Source organism: Pongo pygmaeus, chromosome 21 (genome assembly GCF_028885625.2).
Source record: "Pongo pygmaeus isolate AG05252 chromosome 21, NHGRI_mPonPyg2-v2.0_pri, whole genome shotgun sequence".
NCBI classification, from domain to species: domain Eukaryota; kingdom Metazoa; phylum Chordata; class Mammalia; order Primates; family Hominidae; genus Pongo; species Pongo pygmaeus.
Genome location: NC_072394.2, coordinates 38,448,056 through 38,466,519, shown reverse-complemented (window position 1 = coordinate 38,466,519; position 18,464 = coordinate 38,448,056). Strand labels below are relative to the sequence as shown.

At 47.1% G+C, this 18,464-nt stretch overlaps 1 protein-coding gene across 12 annotated transcripts in view; it reads right to left on the bottom strand.

The window, feature by feature from the left end:
• Nucleotides 1-3,674: 3,674 nt before the first annotated feature.
• Nucleotides 3,675-18,464, bottom strand: part of CNBD2 (cyclic nucleotide binding domain containing 2) — a 75,353-nt gene continuing 60,563 nt past the window's right edge. For 4 of the 12 annotated variants that reach the window (XM_054467739.1, XM_054467741.2, XM_054467744.2 and 1 more), the window contains 2 exons: nucleotides 10,606-10,775; nucleotides 3,678-4,021 (listed from right to left, as the gene is read on the bottom strand). In XM_054467739.1, coding sequence (XP_054323714.1) covers nucleotides 3,730-4,021; nucleotides 10,606-10,775 — 462 coding nt within the window. In that variant the 3' untranslated portion in view covers nucleotides 3,678-3,729. Of the gene's footprint in view, nucleotides 4,022-4,605; nucleotides 4,705-10,605; nucleotides 10,776-14,464; nucleotides 14,600-18,464 lie in introns of those variants that run through there. The other 8 variants (XM_054467738.1, XM_054467740.2, XM_054467745.1 and 5 more) reach the window with 8 other exon arrangements.

Below are 18,464 nucleotides of genomic sequence, written 5' to 3'. Positions count from 1 at the left end.
TTCCAAAGTCTCAGTTTCCTATTCCACTGAAGGGGAAGAGAGTTTCTAGATGATCAAATTGACCTTGGTCTAAAAGACATGAATAACACTTAGCGAGTGCTGAGCACTTACTGTGCCAGGGACTTGACACCATACGCTGAATATAACAAGCATCTCTTGCTGCCCACTCCCTGCTTGGTTACTGGATTCAAAGAGACAGCAGTACTGCCTAATTCTATAATTCTATTCAAATGTTCACTTGGTTTCTCAAACAAATGCCAAAGAGGGACACATTCTCAATGCGCAGAAAAGCACAGAGGACTCCTTGAAGTCCTCTTCAGACATTTCTCCTTCTCAAGTTCTTTTGTCACACAGTGGCTTCAGGAACTTTGCTCTTCCTCGGCTCCCCTCAAGACCTCCTGAAGCCCAGCCCAGAGTCTCTCACCCTTCTCAGTACCCTCACCCTCGGTTGCTCTTCCAGGCTATTTTCTCACCCATTACTGCCCTAGAAAACAAGTTCTGTCTGTTATTCTGGAAGCATTTTCTTATTTCCCAGGAAGCAGGACCCAGAGATCTTGGTGAAAAAAATCTTCCACCTTGTTATACACATACCACCTCTTTTAATCCTCAACAGCCATTAAGTGGCAGAGCCTGCAGGACTCAACAGGTCACTGAACTCCACAGTCAGATGCTCAGCAAGGTGACTGTCACGTAATAAGTACTCAACATGTGACCCCTTACATAAAGAGTTTGGGCTGGGCATAGTGGTTCACACCTGTAATCCTGGCATTTTGAGAGGCTGAGGCAGGAGGATCACTTGAGGCCAGGAGTTTGATACTAATCTGGACAGAACAGCGAGGCCCTGTCTCTCCAAAAAAAAAAAAAAGAAAGAAAGAAAAAATTAGGCATGGTAGTGCACACCTGTAATCCCGGCTACTTAAGAGGCTGAAGCAGGATGATCGCTTGAGCCCAGGAGTCTGAGGCTGTAGTGAGCTATGATCATGCCATTGCACTCTAGCCTGGGTGACAGAGAGAGACCCTGTCTCAAAAATAAATTTAAAAACATAAAATTTAAAAGGAGTTTGGTGACCCCTAGCCGAGAAAATAAAAGGCAACAGAAAATGCATCTTATCCACCCTTTGACTCTCTCTGCAGTGCTCAATAAATAAATTTCAAGGCTGGGCACGGTGGCTCACGCCTATAATCCTAGCACTTTGGAAGTACCAAGACAGGTGGATTGCCTGAGCTCAGGAGTTTGAGACCAGCCTGGGCAACACAGCAAAACCCCATCTCTACTAAAAATACAAAAAATTAGCCAGGCGTGTAGCCAGGCCTGATGTCACACACCTGTAGTCCCAGCTACTTGAGAGGCTGAGACACGAGAATCGCTTGAATCTGGAAGGTTGCAGTGAGCTGAGATTGCACCACTGCGCTCCAGCCTGGGCGACAAAGCAAGACTGTCTCCAAAAATAAATAAATAAATTTCAAATGGATGAATAAGAAGCCCACACCATCATCTTGGAGCCACAGCCCTAATGCAAAAAGATACCTAAATATGGTCAGACACCCCAACTTACTTGGTCCCAAAACAGTGACCCCTTGTCCTTGTAGGTCACAGTTGACCTTTCCAGGACTTCTGCAGACATCCCTGACTCCTTGATTCTGGAGCTAGCAGGGAAGTGAAGATCTGTAAGTCCACTGCTTCTTTACCCTTTACGTCCACACCCCCTTCAGAGAGAAAAATTTCATACTTCTTTTCTGGTATGCAATATGAAAACGGTTTTCTTTGAAATTCAACAGAGTCCCAGTGTAGTGGCTCTGTATGAGTTTGTCCTCACATTGCTAATAAAGACATACCTGAGACTGGGTAGTTTATAAAGAAAACAGGTTTAATTGACTCACAGTTTCGCATGGCTGGGAGGCCTCAGGAAACTTAGAATCACGGCAGAAGGGGAAGCAAACAAATCCTTCTTCACACGGCAGCAGGAGAGAGAATGAGAGCTGAGCGAAGGGGAAAGCCCCTTATAAAACCATCAGATCTCGTGAGAACTCACTCACTAGCATGAGAACAGTATGGGGAAACTGCCTCCATGAGTCAATGGTCTCCACCTGGTCCTGCCCTTCACACATGGGGATTATTACAATTCAAGATAAGATTTTGGGTGGGGACACAGCCAAGTCGTATCAGGCTCATACCTGAAATCTCAGCACTTTAGGAGGCCAAGGTGAGAGGATCACTTTAGGCCAGGAGTTTGAGACCAGCCTGAGCAATTCAGTAAGACCCTGTCCCTACAAAAAAAAATTTTTAATTAGCCCTACGTGATGGTGCATACCTGTACTCCCAGCTACTTTGGAGGCTAAGGCAGGAGGATTGCTGGAGCCCAAGAGTTCGAGGCTGCAGTGAGCTACGATCGTGCCACTGCACTCCAGCCTAGGCAACAGAGCAAGACCCTGTCTCAAAATAAAAATAAAAAATAAATTCAACAAACAAAACTATAATGTTGAATATGCTTTTCAAACTAGATCACCCCCATTCATGAAAGCCATTGATCTTGTCCAACTTGCTCATTTCACCACTGGGGAAACTGAGGTACAGATAAGGGAATCAAAGTGCTCAAGAGGGTCCAGTGAGACACAAGCACACCTGGGAATGCCAGAGCTCCTGGTGCCCAGCTCAACGCCCAGGTGTTCCTCAGTCTATGCCTTGCCAGGGACAGGGTGGGTGACTTGGAAGCGGGCAGGCTCCTGTGCCGCCATGGCCTCCACCAGGCTCCTCAGTGCTCTCAAGCTAACCTATGGGGTTCTCGAAGGGAAAGAGGTATCTGGGGCTTGGTCTGTGGTGCTGAGGCTGCTGGAGACAGGAATCCTGAGTTCTAGGCCCAGATCAGTGTTGGGCAGCTCCAGATTAAAGACCCAGCAGAGAGAGTGAGGAGCCCTCTTTTCGTTCCGACTCTGCAGCCTCCTTGTCTCCACCTCCTCTATCACAGCTGCTCACTCCTCATGCTGGACCTGATGCCTGCTCCTGTCATGCTGTCCCATCAGCGTCTCTCTGGCTCCTGTACCCTCCTCCCAATCAGTCGCAGCCTCACTTCACTCTCTGACAGGGACCCAGCCCACCACCTGCAGGCCCATGTGTGTTTTGTTTGACACTATTTGAAAACAATCTGAATTAGTTGCTCGTGTTTAAAAACTGGTAGGAATCATCTAAAATATTGAATTTCTTGATTCTCTTGAAGAATCTACAGACTGACAATATGAGGCCTGAATTATTTTCTGACAGGGCAGCAACGGACTGGGCTAAGGGGCAGCTGCCCCATCTGAATGGGGAACTTACACAGCGGGCCCCAGCATCTCCACCATTCCCCGTTGCCTTCCCAGCCCTGCTGCTGCACTCCTTTAGATGACCTGTCTGGCCTCGGAAGGCATTTGCAACCCTAGTCTTGACCACTTTGATTTGAGCCTTCCCCACATCCAGCTTATCAGACAAGACCCTCGTACCCTGAAACTATGCCCAGTGATTAACCCGTCCACACACAGCCTCTAACCATCCATTCACTCAGCCCAGCCCTCAAGCGTCAAGGGAGACTGTGCCCCCATTGCCGTCCCCCAAACACCTCTCTGGACCCACAGCTCAGCCCTCCAGGCCCCCTTCCTCCAAGTCCCACAGCTCCCATGGTGGTCATTCAGAAAGCACGGCAGCCAATCCACCATCCTTTATTTGTCCTAAATAAGGACCCCTGCGCTCTTACACTAAGCCAAGAGTTCTCGGATTTTGTACCGAGGTGCTTTGATGGCTTGGACAATCCTCAATGGGGGGAGGTATTTCTGGGGTGCCATAAAAATAGGATAACGAGGTTTAGTCGTCTTGTTGATGCTGCACAAATCCAGGACCACAGACTTAGGGTTGTAGATCTCTTTCTTCTTGGGCCGGTTTGGAGTGAACAGTTGACTTTGGCAAGGTTCCACGAGCAGCCGCAACAGGTCCTTCCGAAAGATATTCCAGCTGTTCTCCTGGAGGAACTTCTGGCACATATCTTCATCACTAAAGGGCAGGCACAGAAGCCGAGGTTCTCATGCCAGTCCCGCCCCTCCAGCCTTGCCTCCTGCCACCTCCCCTCCCTCAGCGTGTGGCGCTTCATTCTGCTTCTCTGACCCTCCTAGACTCTCCCTCTGCACCCTTTCCCTTTCCACAATTTTCTTCCCTTAGGCCTGTGCTGTCTCATGTAGTAACAATGGGCCACATGTAGCTACTGAGTACCTGAAATGCAGCCAGTTTGAAATAGAGATGTGCTGTGAGTGTAAAATACACACCAGATTTCACAGACTTAGAACAACAAAAGAATGTAAAATAGCTCCTTAATCATTTTATATTGATAAATGGATAAAGTGTGGTATATACATATTACATGATTCCGTTTACGTGAGATGTCCAGAACAGGCAGGTCTGTAGAGACAGGAAGTAGACTGGTGGCTACCCTGGACTGGCCATGGTGCTCTGGCTCCACCCTGCCCCCTCCCCTCATAGCAAGTGAGGCTGAGGAAGGTGGAAGAAGGGCTGGGGCCTCCTGAGACCACAGCAAGGCAAGGGGGTATTAAGCTTCAATTAACTCACCTGTACTCTCTTACCTAAGCAGACAAGCTGAATACATCACTAACAAGTCAGAACATTCTTCCAGCCAGATTATATCGACAAAGACAAAGTCAACTTTGATCCATAGAGATTGGCTTAAGAAAAAACCCAGAGGTCAGCATGGCTACAAGCTAGTCCTGTAGCGTCAGCAATATGACAAAGCCAGCTTCCACCCGCTCATGAAAGCTGACCGTGTGCACCTCTTCTCAACTCCATGCTTGTGGCAGCAGGTTGGTAGTTTGAAACTGGCCATGGTGGCAGTATTTACACTATGGAAATCAGCAAACACTGGCAAGCCAGGGTCCTCCTCTGGCATCTTGGAGAGCTGATTGTTAAACATCCATGAGCACACTACTGGGTAGTCCTCACTTAAAAAGTTCCATTAACTCTCAATTTCTTACATAATAAATAACAACATCTCACTCGGACTTAGAACTTACCATGTGTCAAGCACTTTACATTTGTTAACTCATTTAATTTTCACAACCACCCCATTTCAGAAACATAGAAATTGGGGTGAGGCTAAGGGATTCACCAAAACCTAGGAGGGGGCAAGCATGGGATGACTAATTCTTAGGGGATAATTTTTTTTTAACCTAGATTCTAAGCTAAGACAGACAAGACTCCATGTCACTTCCTGATGCTGATGGTCACATTGATTTCTAGTCTACTTTTTCACTGAACAGGGTAGCCTCAGCTTCACACAGGGGTCTCAGTTCCAATCTCCTGTCTCACTTGAACTGAAAGCTGCATCTGTCCTTTCAGGCTTTAAAAAATCAACCCATGGCTGGGTGCAGTGGCTCATGCCTGTAATCCCAGCACTTTTAGGAGGACAGGCGGGTGGATCACTTCAGATCAGGAGTTCGAGACTAGCCTGGCCAAGATGGTGAAACCCTGTCTCTACTAAAAATACAAAAATTAGCCAGGTGTGGTGGCACATGCCTGTAATCCCAGCTACTCGGGAGGCTGAGCCACAAGAATCACTTGAACCCAGTGGGGGGACATTGCAGTGAGCTGAGATCACGCCACTGCACTCTAGCCTGGGCGACAGAGTGAGACTCTGTCCCCCCCAAAAAAAAATCAGCCCGTGACGCCCTTAAGCCCTCCTGGGCAATCCCCAGCATTAGTTCATGCTATCTGTCTGTTTTGGGTGATCCTCTTCACCTTGGCCTTGGGGATTTCCTGACTTTCTTGTGGATGCAGCCATGCATTCTACTCTACACTGGCCGCCCCGTGCTCTGTAGGGGTGATTTTCAGGATATCCAGCCTGCGCTATTCACAGGACAGGTACCTCTGCCACCGGCTCTGTGATCTTCAGGATCTCAGAGTCTTCGGTTAAAACGTGAGGGATCTGAGCTAGATAATGGATATGTTTTCTGCCTGTTTTAGCAGTCTAGAAAGGCACGAGTTCAACGATTAATGAATAAGACAGAATTCTGTGGGTCAGCATTCTAGATGAGGGCTGCAAATGCTGACTGCACAGGGCAGATGCTGAATGTTCCATCTGCCCCCGCTCAAGTCTATGTAAACCTTTTCTGAATTTCCATTCAACAGATATTAACTGATCCCCATCATGTGTCAGGCAATATGCAAGGAGCTAAGGCTCCTTAAACCCTTTTTTGAGTGGCAGGTCTAAATGGCCATTTCCTATATTGGTATTACCCAGGAATTAGAGAAGCGTGGCATCCTTGAACCAGAAGGAACCACCAGTATTTTTCAGCTTGTTTTTCTCACAAGACTGCTGCAGTGTTGGCCTTATCTACATATCATCTGCTCTTTAAATTTACTAGTGATTTTCCAGGCTGGGCATGGTGGCTCACACCTGTAATCCCAGCACTTTGGGAGGCCGAGGTGGGCAGATCACCTCAGGTTGGGAGTTCGAGACCAGCCTGGCCAACATGGTGAAACCCCGTCTCTACTAAAAGTAGTCAGGTGTGGTGGCGGCGCCTGTAATCCCAGCTACTTGGGAGGCTGAGGCAGGAGAATCACTTGAACCCGGGAGGCAGAGGTTGCAGTGAGCCAAGATCACACCACTGCACTCCAGCCTGGGTGACAAAGCAAGACTCTGTCTAAAAAAAAAAAAATTACGAATTATTTTCCTTCAATCTGTTCAGTTCCTTTTACTTAAATATTTACTTTAACTTTGTCTTAAGCAACAAGATCTGTCAGATCACACGGTTAGTAAGCTAGTCATGCTGCTTTTTCTAATTCACACAAATAAATACATAAATGTTAAAACTAAAAACGTCAATCTGCGAGCCGCCTAAAATCATCCTGTAACCCTCCTGTGGAATATGTTCATACTTTAAAAAATACTGATCTACTCTAATTTTCTTGTTTTGCTGATTGGAGTCGGAAGCCTAGAGAAGGTCATGAAGACCTCACATTGCTCAAGGTCACGAAGATTTCACGTCAGAGCCTTTTGTGTGCTTATTGGCCGGGGCTGGAATCACTTGCAGCTCTGTCTGCCTTCATACCCCCTTTCTCTACCATTGGAATCACTTGCTTCCCACACCTGCTGCCAAAACTGTGTCTGACCACAATATCACCGCAAGTAAAGAAAATGTGTAAGAAGTATGAGCTCCATTATGAAAACAGAGCATGACGATAAATGCATATTTGGCACATATCCACGAAGTGAATAAAACACTAAAAGGAAATACAGAAGATGCTAACTGGGATTGCTGGAGGATTGCAAATGATTTGGGTTTTGTCTTTTTCACTGTTCAGTGTTTTTCAATCTTCTGCAATGAGTATGGCCCAATCACATTTGGTCAACATTTATTAAGCACCTTCTGCATGCTGGGCACTGTACAGGTGCTAGAGACCAAAGACGGATAAAGCACAGCCTTGCCTTCCTGAAGCACTTAATCAGGTGGAAGGGAAAGAGCTGTGCAAACAGGTAACTGTATGACAACATGATATGGTCAATGACAGAGCTGTGTAGAGAATATTATGAGTGTGCAGAAAGGGGGTACTTATCCCAAACTGGGGTTAGTCTGAGCAGGTTTGCTGCAGAAGATGAATCTTACAGAATGAGCAGGAATTTATCACAAAGGGTGGAGGCAGGACTGGGGTTAGCACTTCAGGCAAAAGGGCCAGCGTTGGCAAAGGCAAGGTATGTGCAGCATCTAGCAGGCAACCCGCCTGGGTTGCTGGCGTGAGTTGGAGGTGGCAGGAGATGCTGCAGGGGGCTTGAGTGGGGGGTCAGACTGTGGTGGGTCATTGAGGTAGCATTGAGTTTGGACTTTATCCTATAGGCAGTGAGATACCATTGAAAGGTTTCAAGCAGGAGTTTAACACAACCAGATTAGGGTTTTAACAAGAACACAGTGTGCAGAAAGAATCCAGCAGGCAGGAGTCTGAAGGGGAGGAACCCGTGATAGGACTCTTGCAGGAGTGTAGCTTGGTGGTCCCCAAGTGGGGGTGGAGGCCAGGCACGGTGGCTCATGCAATCCCAGCACTTTGGGAGGCCAAGGTGGGTGGATTCTTTGAGCTCAGGAGTTTGAGACCAGCCTGGGCAACATGGCAAAATCCTGTCTCTACCAAAAAATACAAAAAAATTAGCCAGGCATGGTGGCACCTGCCTGTTGTCCCAATTACTGGGGAGGCTGAGGTGGGAGGATCACTTGAGCCCAGGAGGCGGAGGTTGCAGTGAGTTGAGATTCAGCCACAGCATGCCAGCCTGGATGACAGAGTGAGACCCCGTCTGTCACACACACACACACACACACAAAACAAAGCCAGGGTGGAGAGACATGTCACCCAGGGAGATGTACAAGATCCACTAGAGTATGTGAATAGTAGGATTTCATTTATCTTTCTCTTATTCTTTTAAAAGATCAATTTTTATATGTTTATAATATATATTGGTACAGTAATATTATATGTGGATATAATAAAAAAAAATTAACAGATGTTATTTATATTACATATACATACCACGGAGTACATGCTTGAACACTTTTTAGTAATAGCAGTGTGAGATGAAAACAGTTTTGAGACCACTGGTCTGGGCAATAAATTAATTTTTACATTTTAAAAAAGTTATTTGTTCCCATTATAAAAGCATTAACATTCACTCTAGAAAATTTGGACACTATGAAAAAGTAAAAAAAAAAATTATCTAATCTTTCAAGATACATATTTATTTTTAATAATTATAAAAGTAAATTTCAGCATTTTGGAAGACCAAGGCAGGAGGACTGGTTCAAGACCAGCTTGGGCAACATAACGAGACCCCCATCTCTACAAAAAAATTTTCAATTAGCTGAGCATTGTAGTGCACATCTATAGTTCCAGCTACTCAGGAGACTGAGGTGGGAGGATCCCTTGAGCCCAGAAGGTCAAGGCTACAGTGAGCCATGATTGTGCCACTGCACGCCAGCCTCGGAACAGAGTGAGAACCTGCCTCAAAAAAATAAGTAAATAAAAATAAAATAAAATAAAACATGAGAGGAATATATAACCAGAGAGTCACCTTTAGTCTCACCTCCCAGAGAAAACGACTCTTACCACAGGCATTGTCATTTTTGCTTATTTCCTTCTAGGTTTCTCTCGGGTAAGTGTTTTACAAAGGCATAGTCATAGCACATGTACAATTCTGTACCGCCCTTTTCCAGTATCATTATGTCACCCATTTTACCCTGCTGTTACAGAGCCATTAAGCTTACCATTTTTTAAATAAAACAATTATGTTCTATCAAGAGAATATACCACAATTTTATAAACTATCCCCTTAGTGCGGCACACATGAATGTTGTCATTGTTTTTCTATTATGAATATGGCTGCTATGAACATCTTTATTTTTTATTATTATTATTTTTGTTTGAGACAGAGTTTCGCCCTTGTTGCCCAGGCTGGAGTGCAAAGGTGCAACCTCGGCTCACTGCAACCTTCGCCTCCCAGGTTCAAGTGATTCTCCTGCCTCAGCCTCCTGAGTAGCTGGGATTAAAGGTGCCCACCTCCACACCCGGTGGTGTGTTTAGTAGACTATGTTTAGTAGAGACAGGGTTTCACCATGTTGGCCAGCTGGTCTTAAACTCCTGACCTCAGGTAATCCACCTGCCTCGGCCTCCCAAAGTGCTGGGATTACAGGCATGAGCCACCATGCCCAGCCTATTATTATTATTATTTTGAGATGGAATCTTGCTCTGTCACCCAGGCTGGAGTGCAATGGTGTTATCTCGGCTCACTTCAACCTCTGCCTCCCGGGTTCAAGTGATTCTCCTGTCTCAGCCTCCTGAGTAGCTAGGATTACAGAGGCCCACTACCATGCCCGGCTAATTTTTGTATTTTTAGTAGAGGTGGGGTTTCACCATGTTGGCCAGCCTGGTCTCAAACACCTGACCTCAGGTGATCCACTTGCCTTGGCCTCCCAAAGTGCTGGGATTACAGGAGTGAGCCACTACACCCAGCCTTATTATTTTTTAACACAGAGTTTCACTCTGTTACCCAGGCTGGAGTGTGGTGATGCCATCTCAGCTCACTGCAACCTCTGTCTCCCAGGTTCAAGAGATTCTCCTACCTCAGCCTCCTGAGTAGTTGGGATTACAGGCATGTGCCACCACGCCTGGCTAATTTTGTGTTTTTAGTAGAGATGGGGTTTTACTATGTTGGCCAGATTGGTCTCAAAATCCTGACCTCAAGTGATCTGCCTGCCTCAGCTTCCCAAAGTGCTGGGATTATAGGCGTGAGCCACTGCGCCCGACCCTGCAATGAACATCTTAATGCAGGGGCTTTCTCCATATTTTGGCTCTATAAATTCACAGATGAATCTCTGTCTTAAAGTGTTGGGACAGTTTTATAGCACTTGAAATGTAATGCTAACATTATTATCAAAAGGAGTGAGCCTATCTAGAGTGTACCAACAACTCCCAGTTTCATTTCACGCTTGTCAGCAACAGGTATTATATTTTTCCTTCTTTTACTAAAATAACAGGTGAAAAAATGTTCATTTCACCTGATGGGACTTACGCACATTTCCAGTACTGACCTGGGGAATGCAATATTGAGCTTTAACAACTTTTTTATCATCTTGTCATCATTGTCAATCAGTTCATAAAATATTTCCTTCCTTATCCGTATCAACTCATTTCCCAGGCTCATCAGGATCAAGGGTCGCGTGTCGCATTCACCCTCTGGAAGGAAGACCTGGTGAAGACCCTCGGGAGAAGTCACAGAAAGTTAGACCTCAGAGACTGGCCAGGTCTGCCCGCAGATTTTCATTCTTTTTTTTCTTTTTTTTTTTTTTTTTTGAGACGGAGTTTCGCTGTTGTTGCCCAGGCTGGAGTGCAATGGCCCAATCTCAGCTCATTGCAACCTGCGCCTCCCAGGTTCAAACGATTCTCCTGCCTCAGCCACCTGAGTAGCTGGGATTACAGGCATGCACTACCATGCCCGGCTAGTTTTGTATTTTGAGTAGAGATGGGGTTTCTCCATGTTGGTCAGGCTGTCTCGAACTCCTGACCTCAGGTGATCCACCCGCCTCGGTCTCCCAAAGTGCTGGGATTACAGGTGTGAGCCACCGTGCCCAGCCTACCTGCAGATTTTCTAGATGGGAAAAAGAAGGCCTCGAGCAGGAGGTGAATTTATCTGGGATCACTGAGCAAATGACAGGCAGGAGAAATCCTGGGCCCCTTTTGCTACATCACATGGAATTCCTCTAACCGTGGAATTAGAAGAGCACCTAGATCAGATTACCCACTGTCCCACTCCAGGAACCTCACTGCCCCTATTGCTCTCAAGTTTTCCCCAATGTCCAATTACAGCTTTTTGTTTTATTTTGTTTTTGTTCTTGTCGAGCAAATCTGTTTTCTCTTCCTTAGGACTTACAACAAAAATCAAACAGCTAGGCACCAGGTGCAGTGGCTCACACCTGTAATCCCAGCACTTTGGGAGGCCCAGGTGGGTGGATCATTTGAGCCCAGGAGTTTGAGACCAGCCTGGGCAACATGGTGAAACCACATATCTACACAAATTACAAAAGTTAGCCAGGTGTGATAGTGCATGCCTGTAGTCCCAGGCTGAGGTGGGAGGATTTCTTGAGCCCAGGAGGTGGAGGTTGCAGTGAGCCAAGATCGCGCCACTGCACTCCAGCCTAGGCGACAGAGCGAGAGACTATCCCAAAAAAGTAAAATAGGCCAGGTGTGGTGGCTCACACCTGTAATCCCAGCACTTTGGGAGGCCGAGGCAGGCTAATCACCTGAGGTCAGGAGTTTGAGACCAGCCTGGCCAACGTGGTGAAACCCCGCCTCTACTAATAATACAAAAATTAGGGCTGGGTGCAGTGGCTCACACCTGTAATCCCAGCACTTTGGGAGGCTGAGGCAGGTGGATCACGAGGTCAGGAGATCAAGACCATCCTGACGAACACGGTGAAAACCCATCTCTACTAAAAATACAAAAAATTTTCCAGGTATGGTGGCACGTGCCTGTAGTCCCAGCTACCTGGGAGGCTGAGGCAGGAGAATCGCTTGAACCTGGGAGGCAGAGGTTGCAATGAGCCAAAATTGCGCCACTGCACTCCAGCCTGACGACAGAGCGAGACTCCATCTCAAAAAAAAAAAGAAAAGAAAAAGAAAAAGAAAAAAAAAGAATTAGCCGGGCATGGTGATGGTGGCCGGTGCCTGTAATCCCAGCTACTCGGGAGGCTGAGGCAGGGGAATCGTTTCAATCAGAGAGGCAGAGGTTGTGGTGAGCCAAGATTGCGCCACTGCACTCCAGCCTGGGTGACAGAGTGAAACTGTGTCTCAAAAAAAAAAAAGTAAAATAAAAAAAATCAAACAGCCAGTCCTCTTCTAGACCTTATCTTTGCAGCCACCTACCCCACCCTTTCCTGCAGGCCTCTGTTTCTCCTCCATCCCTCACAGACTTCGGTGGCCACAGGTCCTCCTCTCTCCAGCTGTCCTCCTGCTCCTTGGCTTGAATTCCTACTTTGTTCTATCTGGAAGGGAGATGGAAGTCCACAGGCACACTTGCTTCCGTGATGAAGGGTGCAATCCGCTTTTTAAGGAGACACCCTGGGACAGGCAGAGCCAGGACTAGAATCCTTGTTGCTGAACTCCCAATCCAGTGCTCAGTCTTCAGCCTCTCAGCTGTTAATCAAGGCTCAGGCAAGGAGGGGCAGGGACAGGAACGGTTAGTGGCCCCAGAGCCACCAATGCCAGCTGTGTAGGGCTCAAGAAGAAAAAGGGCCACAAACCAAGAGGCCCACTCTCTGGAGGACACATGGGGTTGGGACTAATCCTGGATCCAAGTTGCTGTTGTTGAAGTACAATATACACATCTAATTTACCATCTTTACCATTTTTAAGCATACAGTTCACTGGAAATAAATACATGCATATTCTTTCTTTTCATTCCCCCCCTTCCTCCCCATCCCAGCCTCTGGTAACCACCAATCTACGCTCTATCTTCATGAGATCCAGTTTTTAGATCCCACATATGCGTGAGAACATGCAATATTTGTCTTTCTGTACTTGGCTTATTCCACTTAACATAGCCTCCAGTGCCATCCACGCTGCTGCAAATGACAGGATCTCATTCCTTTTTATGGCTGAATGATATTCCATTGTGTATATGTCCCACATTTTCCTTATCCACTCATCTGTTAATGGACACTTAGATTGATTCCATATTTTAAAATTGTACTTAGTGACTTGGGGCACACAGTACCTCCTGGGCCATGCAGGTGAGAATATCTATCGACATGTCTCCAAAGGATTCTGAATTTGAAAGGAGATGTGAAGCGGGATCTGGAACACCCTCCCCACCTCCACCATTTGGGTTCTAGACCTTGAAATATGACCACATACAAATTTTTGGGTACTCTGAGCCCTGGCCTTGTCTCTCTTTGGCAAGACTGGGGTGGAGTGATGCCACCTTTCCTCTGAAGCTGCTGAGGGTCTACACGAGATGGCACGTGTGAAAGTGCTCTGGGGGACATGAAGCACCTCATGTGTCTCTCATGTTGAGTACAGTGGGAACAAAGGCCCTCCTAGCCAATGCCAGGACTTGCACAGAAACCAGAATGGCTGCTCTTTAGCCAGCTCCTACTCTGGGGAGGAAACATATATATATGAATTTATACCTTACAACCATCCTAGGATGTGGGGGCTATCCTCAGATGTGGAAAATGAGGTTCAGGAAAAGAAATTTACCTATCCACGGTCAATCATCTTATAATTACAATAGCAATGATGATAAGATGGTAATAATAGCACCAACGAACATTTATTGAGCACTCACTAAATTCCAGGCCCTCTTGTAGTTTTTGCATCTATAACCCATTTAACCCTCACCACAATCCAGTGAGCTGACTCCTATTTTTATTCTCATGTTACAGGTGAGGATGCTGAGGTTAAGAAAATTGTCCAACATCGGCCAGGCGCAGTGGCTCATGCCTGTAATCCCAGCACTTTGGGAGGCTGAGGTGGGCGGATCACGAGGTCAGGAGATCGAGACCATCCTGGCTAACACGGTGAAACCCCGTCTCTACTAAAAATACAGAAAATTAGCTGGGCGTAGTGCAGGTGCTTGTAGTCCCAGCTACTTGGGAGGCTGAGGCAGGAGAATGGCATAAACTCAGGAGGCGGAGCTTGCAGTGAGCGGAGATCGTGCCACTGCACTCCAGCCTGGGTGACACAGTGAGACTCCGTCTCAAAAAAAAAAAAAAAAAGAAAAGAAAAAGAAACTTGTCTAACATTACACACCAGGAAAGCAATAAACCTAGGCTTTGAATCAGGTGGTCTGTCTTCAGAGTCTGTGCTTTCAGCAACTACAATGAGGAAACTGAGGCACAAAGGTTAAGTAGCTTGACCAAGGTAATGAGACATAAAGTGGCAGAGCCCAACCTTGAACCAGGGATCCACTCAGGAGCACTGCTGTCCTGCTTGCTCTCTCAGCCACCTCCAACCCACTTGCTGCATGCACACAGCTGGAGTCAGTTGCTTCTCTGGCTAGATGCTTCAAACAGCGTCCCAAAGCACCTGGGATCAAATAAATGTCATGCCTCCTAAGGCCTGGGCTGTCTCACCCTTCCAGGCCCTCCATCTCAGCCTCATGTCACTGCTACCTTGTTTAGTCTGTTGCAGCCACTCTGCCCTCCCTTCCAATCCCCCCAACACGCCTCCTCCCTCCTGTCTTGAACCTTGAACTTGCTGCTTGTCTGTCTTGAACACTTTTCTGCCAGGTCGTTCCATAGCTTATTCTTTTTTTTTTTTTTTTTCTTTTTTGAGACAAGGTCTCACTCTGTCCCCAGGCTGGAGTGCAGTTGCATGATTTCAGCTCACTACAATCTCAACCTTCTGGGCTCAAGGGATCCTCCTGCCTCAGCCTCCCGAGTAGCTGGGACTACAGGTGTGCACCACCACACCCGGCTAATTTTTGTTTTTGGTAGAGACGGGGTTTCACCATGTTGCCCAGGCTGGTCTCGAACTCCTGGCCTCAGCCATCCTCCTTCCTTGGCCTCCCAAAGTGCTGGGATTACAAGTGTGAGCCACTGTGCCCAGCCCCATAGCTTATTATTTTCATCATTCAGGTCTCAGCTTAAACATCACCTCCTCGGAGCAGCCTTCCCTTAGCCACCCCATTTAAGAACCTCCCCACTCACCCTGCTTTTCATTCCATTCCTAACAGCGATTTGTAACTTTCTATGTATTTACTAGTTATCTGTCTGTTGTCTGTCCTGACTAGATCATAAGCCCCATGAGGGCAGGAATTACATCAGTCTAGTCAGCCACAATGGCACTTTGTGCCATGCTTGGAGCATGGTAGGTGCTCAAGGAATAACTGCTGAATGAGTGACCCAAATGGAGCCACACAACTTTAGAGGTGACAGCTCACCCAGATGAATCTCCTCATTTTCCCATGACATAGATTCAGAAAGGGAAAGTGATTTGCCCGTGGCCACACAGCTAACTATTAGAAGCAAAATGAAAATAAGAAATGCTGCTTGCCACCTCTCTTCTGCGCTGCCCATGGCTCTGGCCTGCCCAGTCTTGACCACCTCAGAGGCCTGAGCCTGCCTGTTCCTTGGAGAAGATGGACTTCCTCTATCTCCTGGCTCGAAACCTGGGTCCCTCTACCCTAGGCCCCACCCTCTGCTGTTCCCAGGGCTGACCCAGCTCCACACTGCTACTCCCAAGGGTGAGGACGGTGTGACCCACCTTCCAGGGGGCGGGTTCAGTCAAGCAGTTACCACTCTCATTCTCCTACAGCTGAAGCCAGGGCCTCAACACACGGAGCTCAGAGTCCTACCACAGGCACCTCACGAAGGCATCGGCAGACATTTTCTTCAAAGGGGTCACGTTAACAAATATTTGTTGAAGGCTTTCTATGTGCTGGCCCTATGTGGGAAGCAGCAGCCAGGTCCTTGTGCTAAGTCCCCACCCAAAGCCTTCCAGGACTTCTAGGAAATCAAGGCCTTACTCCCTGTTCCAGCATTGCAGGGCCTGGACAAAACAGACCTGTTGTTCCTGTTCCTGACGCCGCCTACCAACTGAGCAAGGCCTTTTCTGTCCTCGTGCCTCCATCCTGCCCAGGCCTCAGTGTCCCTTAGTGCCCTGTGTTCAGCTCTGAGCACCTTACTCTGAAACATTAACAAATTGAAGTGAAGCAGACACTGCCTTCACTAACTCTAACAAAGACGTATTAATGTAAGATGTTAATAACGGGAAACTGGGTGTGGGGCATATGGGGACTCTCTGTACTATCTTCTCAATTTTTCTGTAAATCTAAAACTGTTCTAAAAAATAAGACCACTAAAACAATGAATCCAGTAGTGGGGGCAGGGGGAGTGTGGGTGACCATGCTTGGCTGTGAGCTGATCACTATGGAGGCTGGGAGGCAGGTGACAGAGCTGAGTGGCAGGAGGAGCGGTGTGTGGGCGCAGAGGTGGGGCAGGCAGAAGGGCTTTCCAGGAGGAGCAATGGGCTGGAAGGCTGGAAATTAAGCCCCTTGAAGAATGACCGAAGGAATGGAGGCCACTCTGCGTGAATATGAAAATAATTAACGGAACACTGGCACTGTGCCTGGCTACATAAATGTTGAATGAAAAACAAAACAGCATTCTTTAAAAACCTAAGGGCATCACATGCTAAGGAAGTGGATTTCTTCTGTTTTGGGGGACAGGGCAGGGAGAGGAGAGGAGCTAGTTTAAAGTTGTAGGAGGCAATGTTTTACTAAACAAAATGAAAAACTTTCTAAGAGCTAAAAAATAATCAGCATTGACAGAGGGCTGTGCTAGGGACTGGACCTCCCAGACAGTACTGGACTGACTTTCCCAGCCCCGAGGACATACAGGCTGGTGTGAGTAGAGGGAAGGAGCATGCACAGTCCACCATAACACAGGGGGAGAATGGCGTAAGGACAACCTTGGAGATAGTGACAAAGGAACAGGAGAGGGCTTGGTGAGGGAACAGTTTCCCAGATGCCGAATAACCACACATGAGGCTTCAGGAGGCAGCCCTCTGCAGGCACAGGCGGGCCGAGGCCCATTGCTCCTCCTGAAATCCCTTCTCCCGCCCTACCTCTGCACCCGCACACTGCTCCTCCTCCTCTCATTCAGCTCTGGCACCTGCCACCCAGCTTCCATAGTGATCAGCTCATAGCCAAGCGTGGTCATCCATACTGCCCTCGCTCCCACAACTGCATTTTTTTTTTTTTTTTTTGAGACAGGCTCTCATTCTGTTGTTCAGATTGAAGTACAGTAACACAATCATGGCTCACTGCAGCCTCGACTTCACAGGCTCAAGCAATCCTCCCACCCCACCCTCCCAAGTAGCTGGGATCATAGGCAAATGTCACCATGCCCAGCTAACTTTTTAATTTTTTGTAGAGACAGGATCTCAGTTTGTTGCCCAAGCTGGTCTCGAACTCCTGGGCTTCAGCAGGTGTGAGCCACCATGCCCAGCCTTGGATTCCTTTTTTTTTTTTTTTTTTTTGAGACGGAGTCTTACTCTGTCACACAGGCTGGAGTGCAGTGGTGCGATCCTGGCTCGCTGCAACCTCCACCTCCCAGGTTCAAGCGATTCTCCCTGCCTCAGCTTCCCGAGTAGCTGGGGTTACAGGTGTGTGCCACCACACCTGGCTAATTCTGTATTTTTAGTAGAGATGGGGTTTCACCATGTTGGCCAGGATGGTCTCAAACTCCCAACCTCAGGTGATCCGCCTGCCTCAGCCTCCCAAAGTGCTGGGATTACAGGCATGAACCACTGTGCCCGGCCTGGTGGTCTTATTTTTTAAAACAGTTTTAGATTTACAGGAAAATTGAGAAGATAGTACAGAGAGTCCCCATATATACCACATCCAGTTTCCCACATCTTACATTGGTATGTCTTTGTTACAATTAGTGAACCTCTACTGCTACATTATTGTTAGCTAAAGTCAATGAGTTGCTTAGATTTCCTGTTTCACCTAATGCCCTTTTTCTATTCCACTATCTTATCCAGGATACAACATTACATTTAATAATAGGGCTCTTTAGGCTCCTCTTGGCTGTGGCATTTTCTCAGGCCATTTTTGATGACCTTGGCAATTTTGAGGGTACTCATTGAGTATTTTGTGGGATGCCACACTGTTAAAATTGTCTCATGTTTTTCCTCTAATCATGTTTCATGATTAGACCATAGTTACAAGATATTGAGAGGATGGCCACAGAGGTTAAATGACATTTTTATCACATCCTATCAAGGGACAATACTGTCAACATGATGTTTTACTGTTGATGTTGGCCTTGATGATCTGGCTGTGTTTTTCAGATTTTTTCCACTGTAAAGTTACTTCATTCCCCCCTTGCCATACTGTACTCTTTGAAAGGAAGTCCTATGCATGGCCCACATTTAAGTAGAGAGT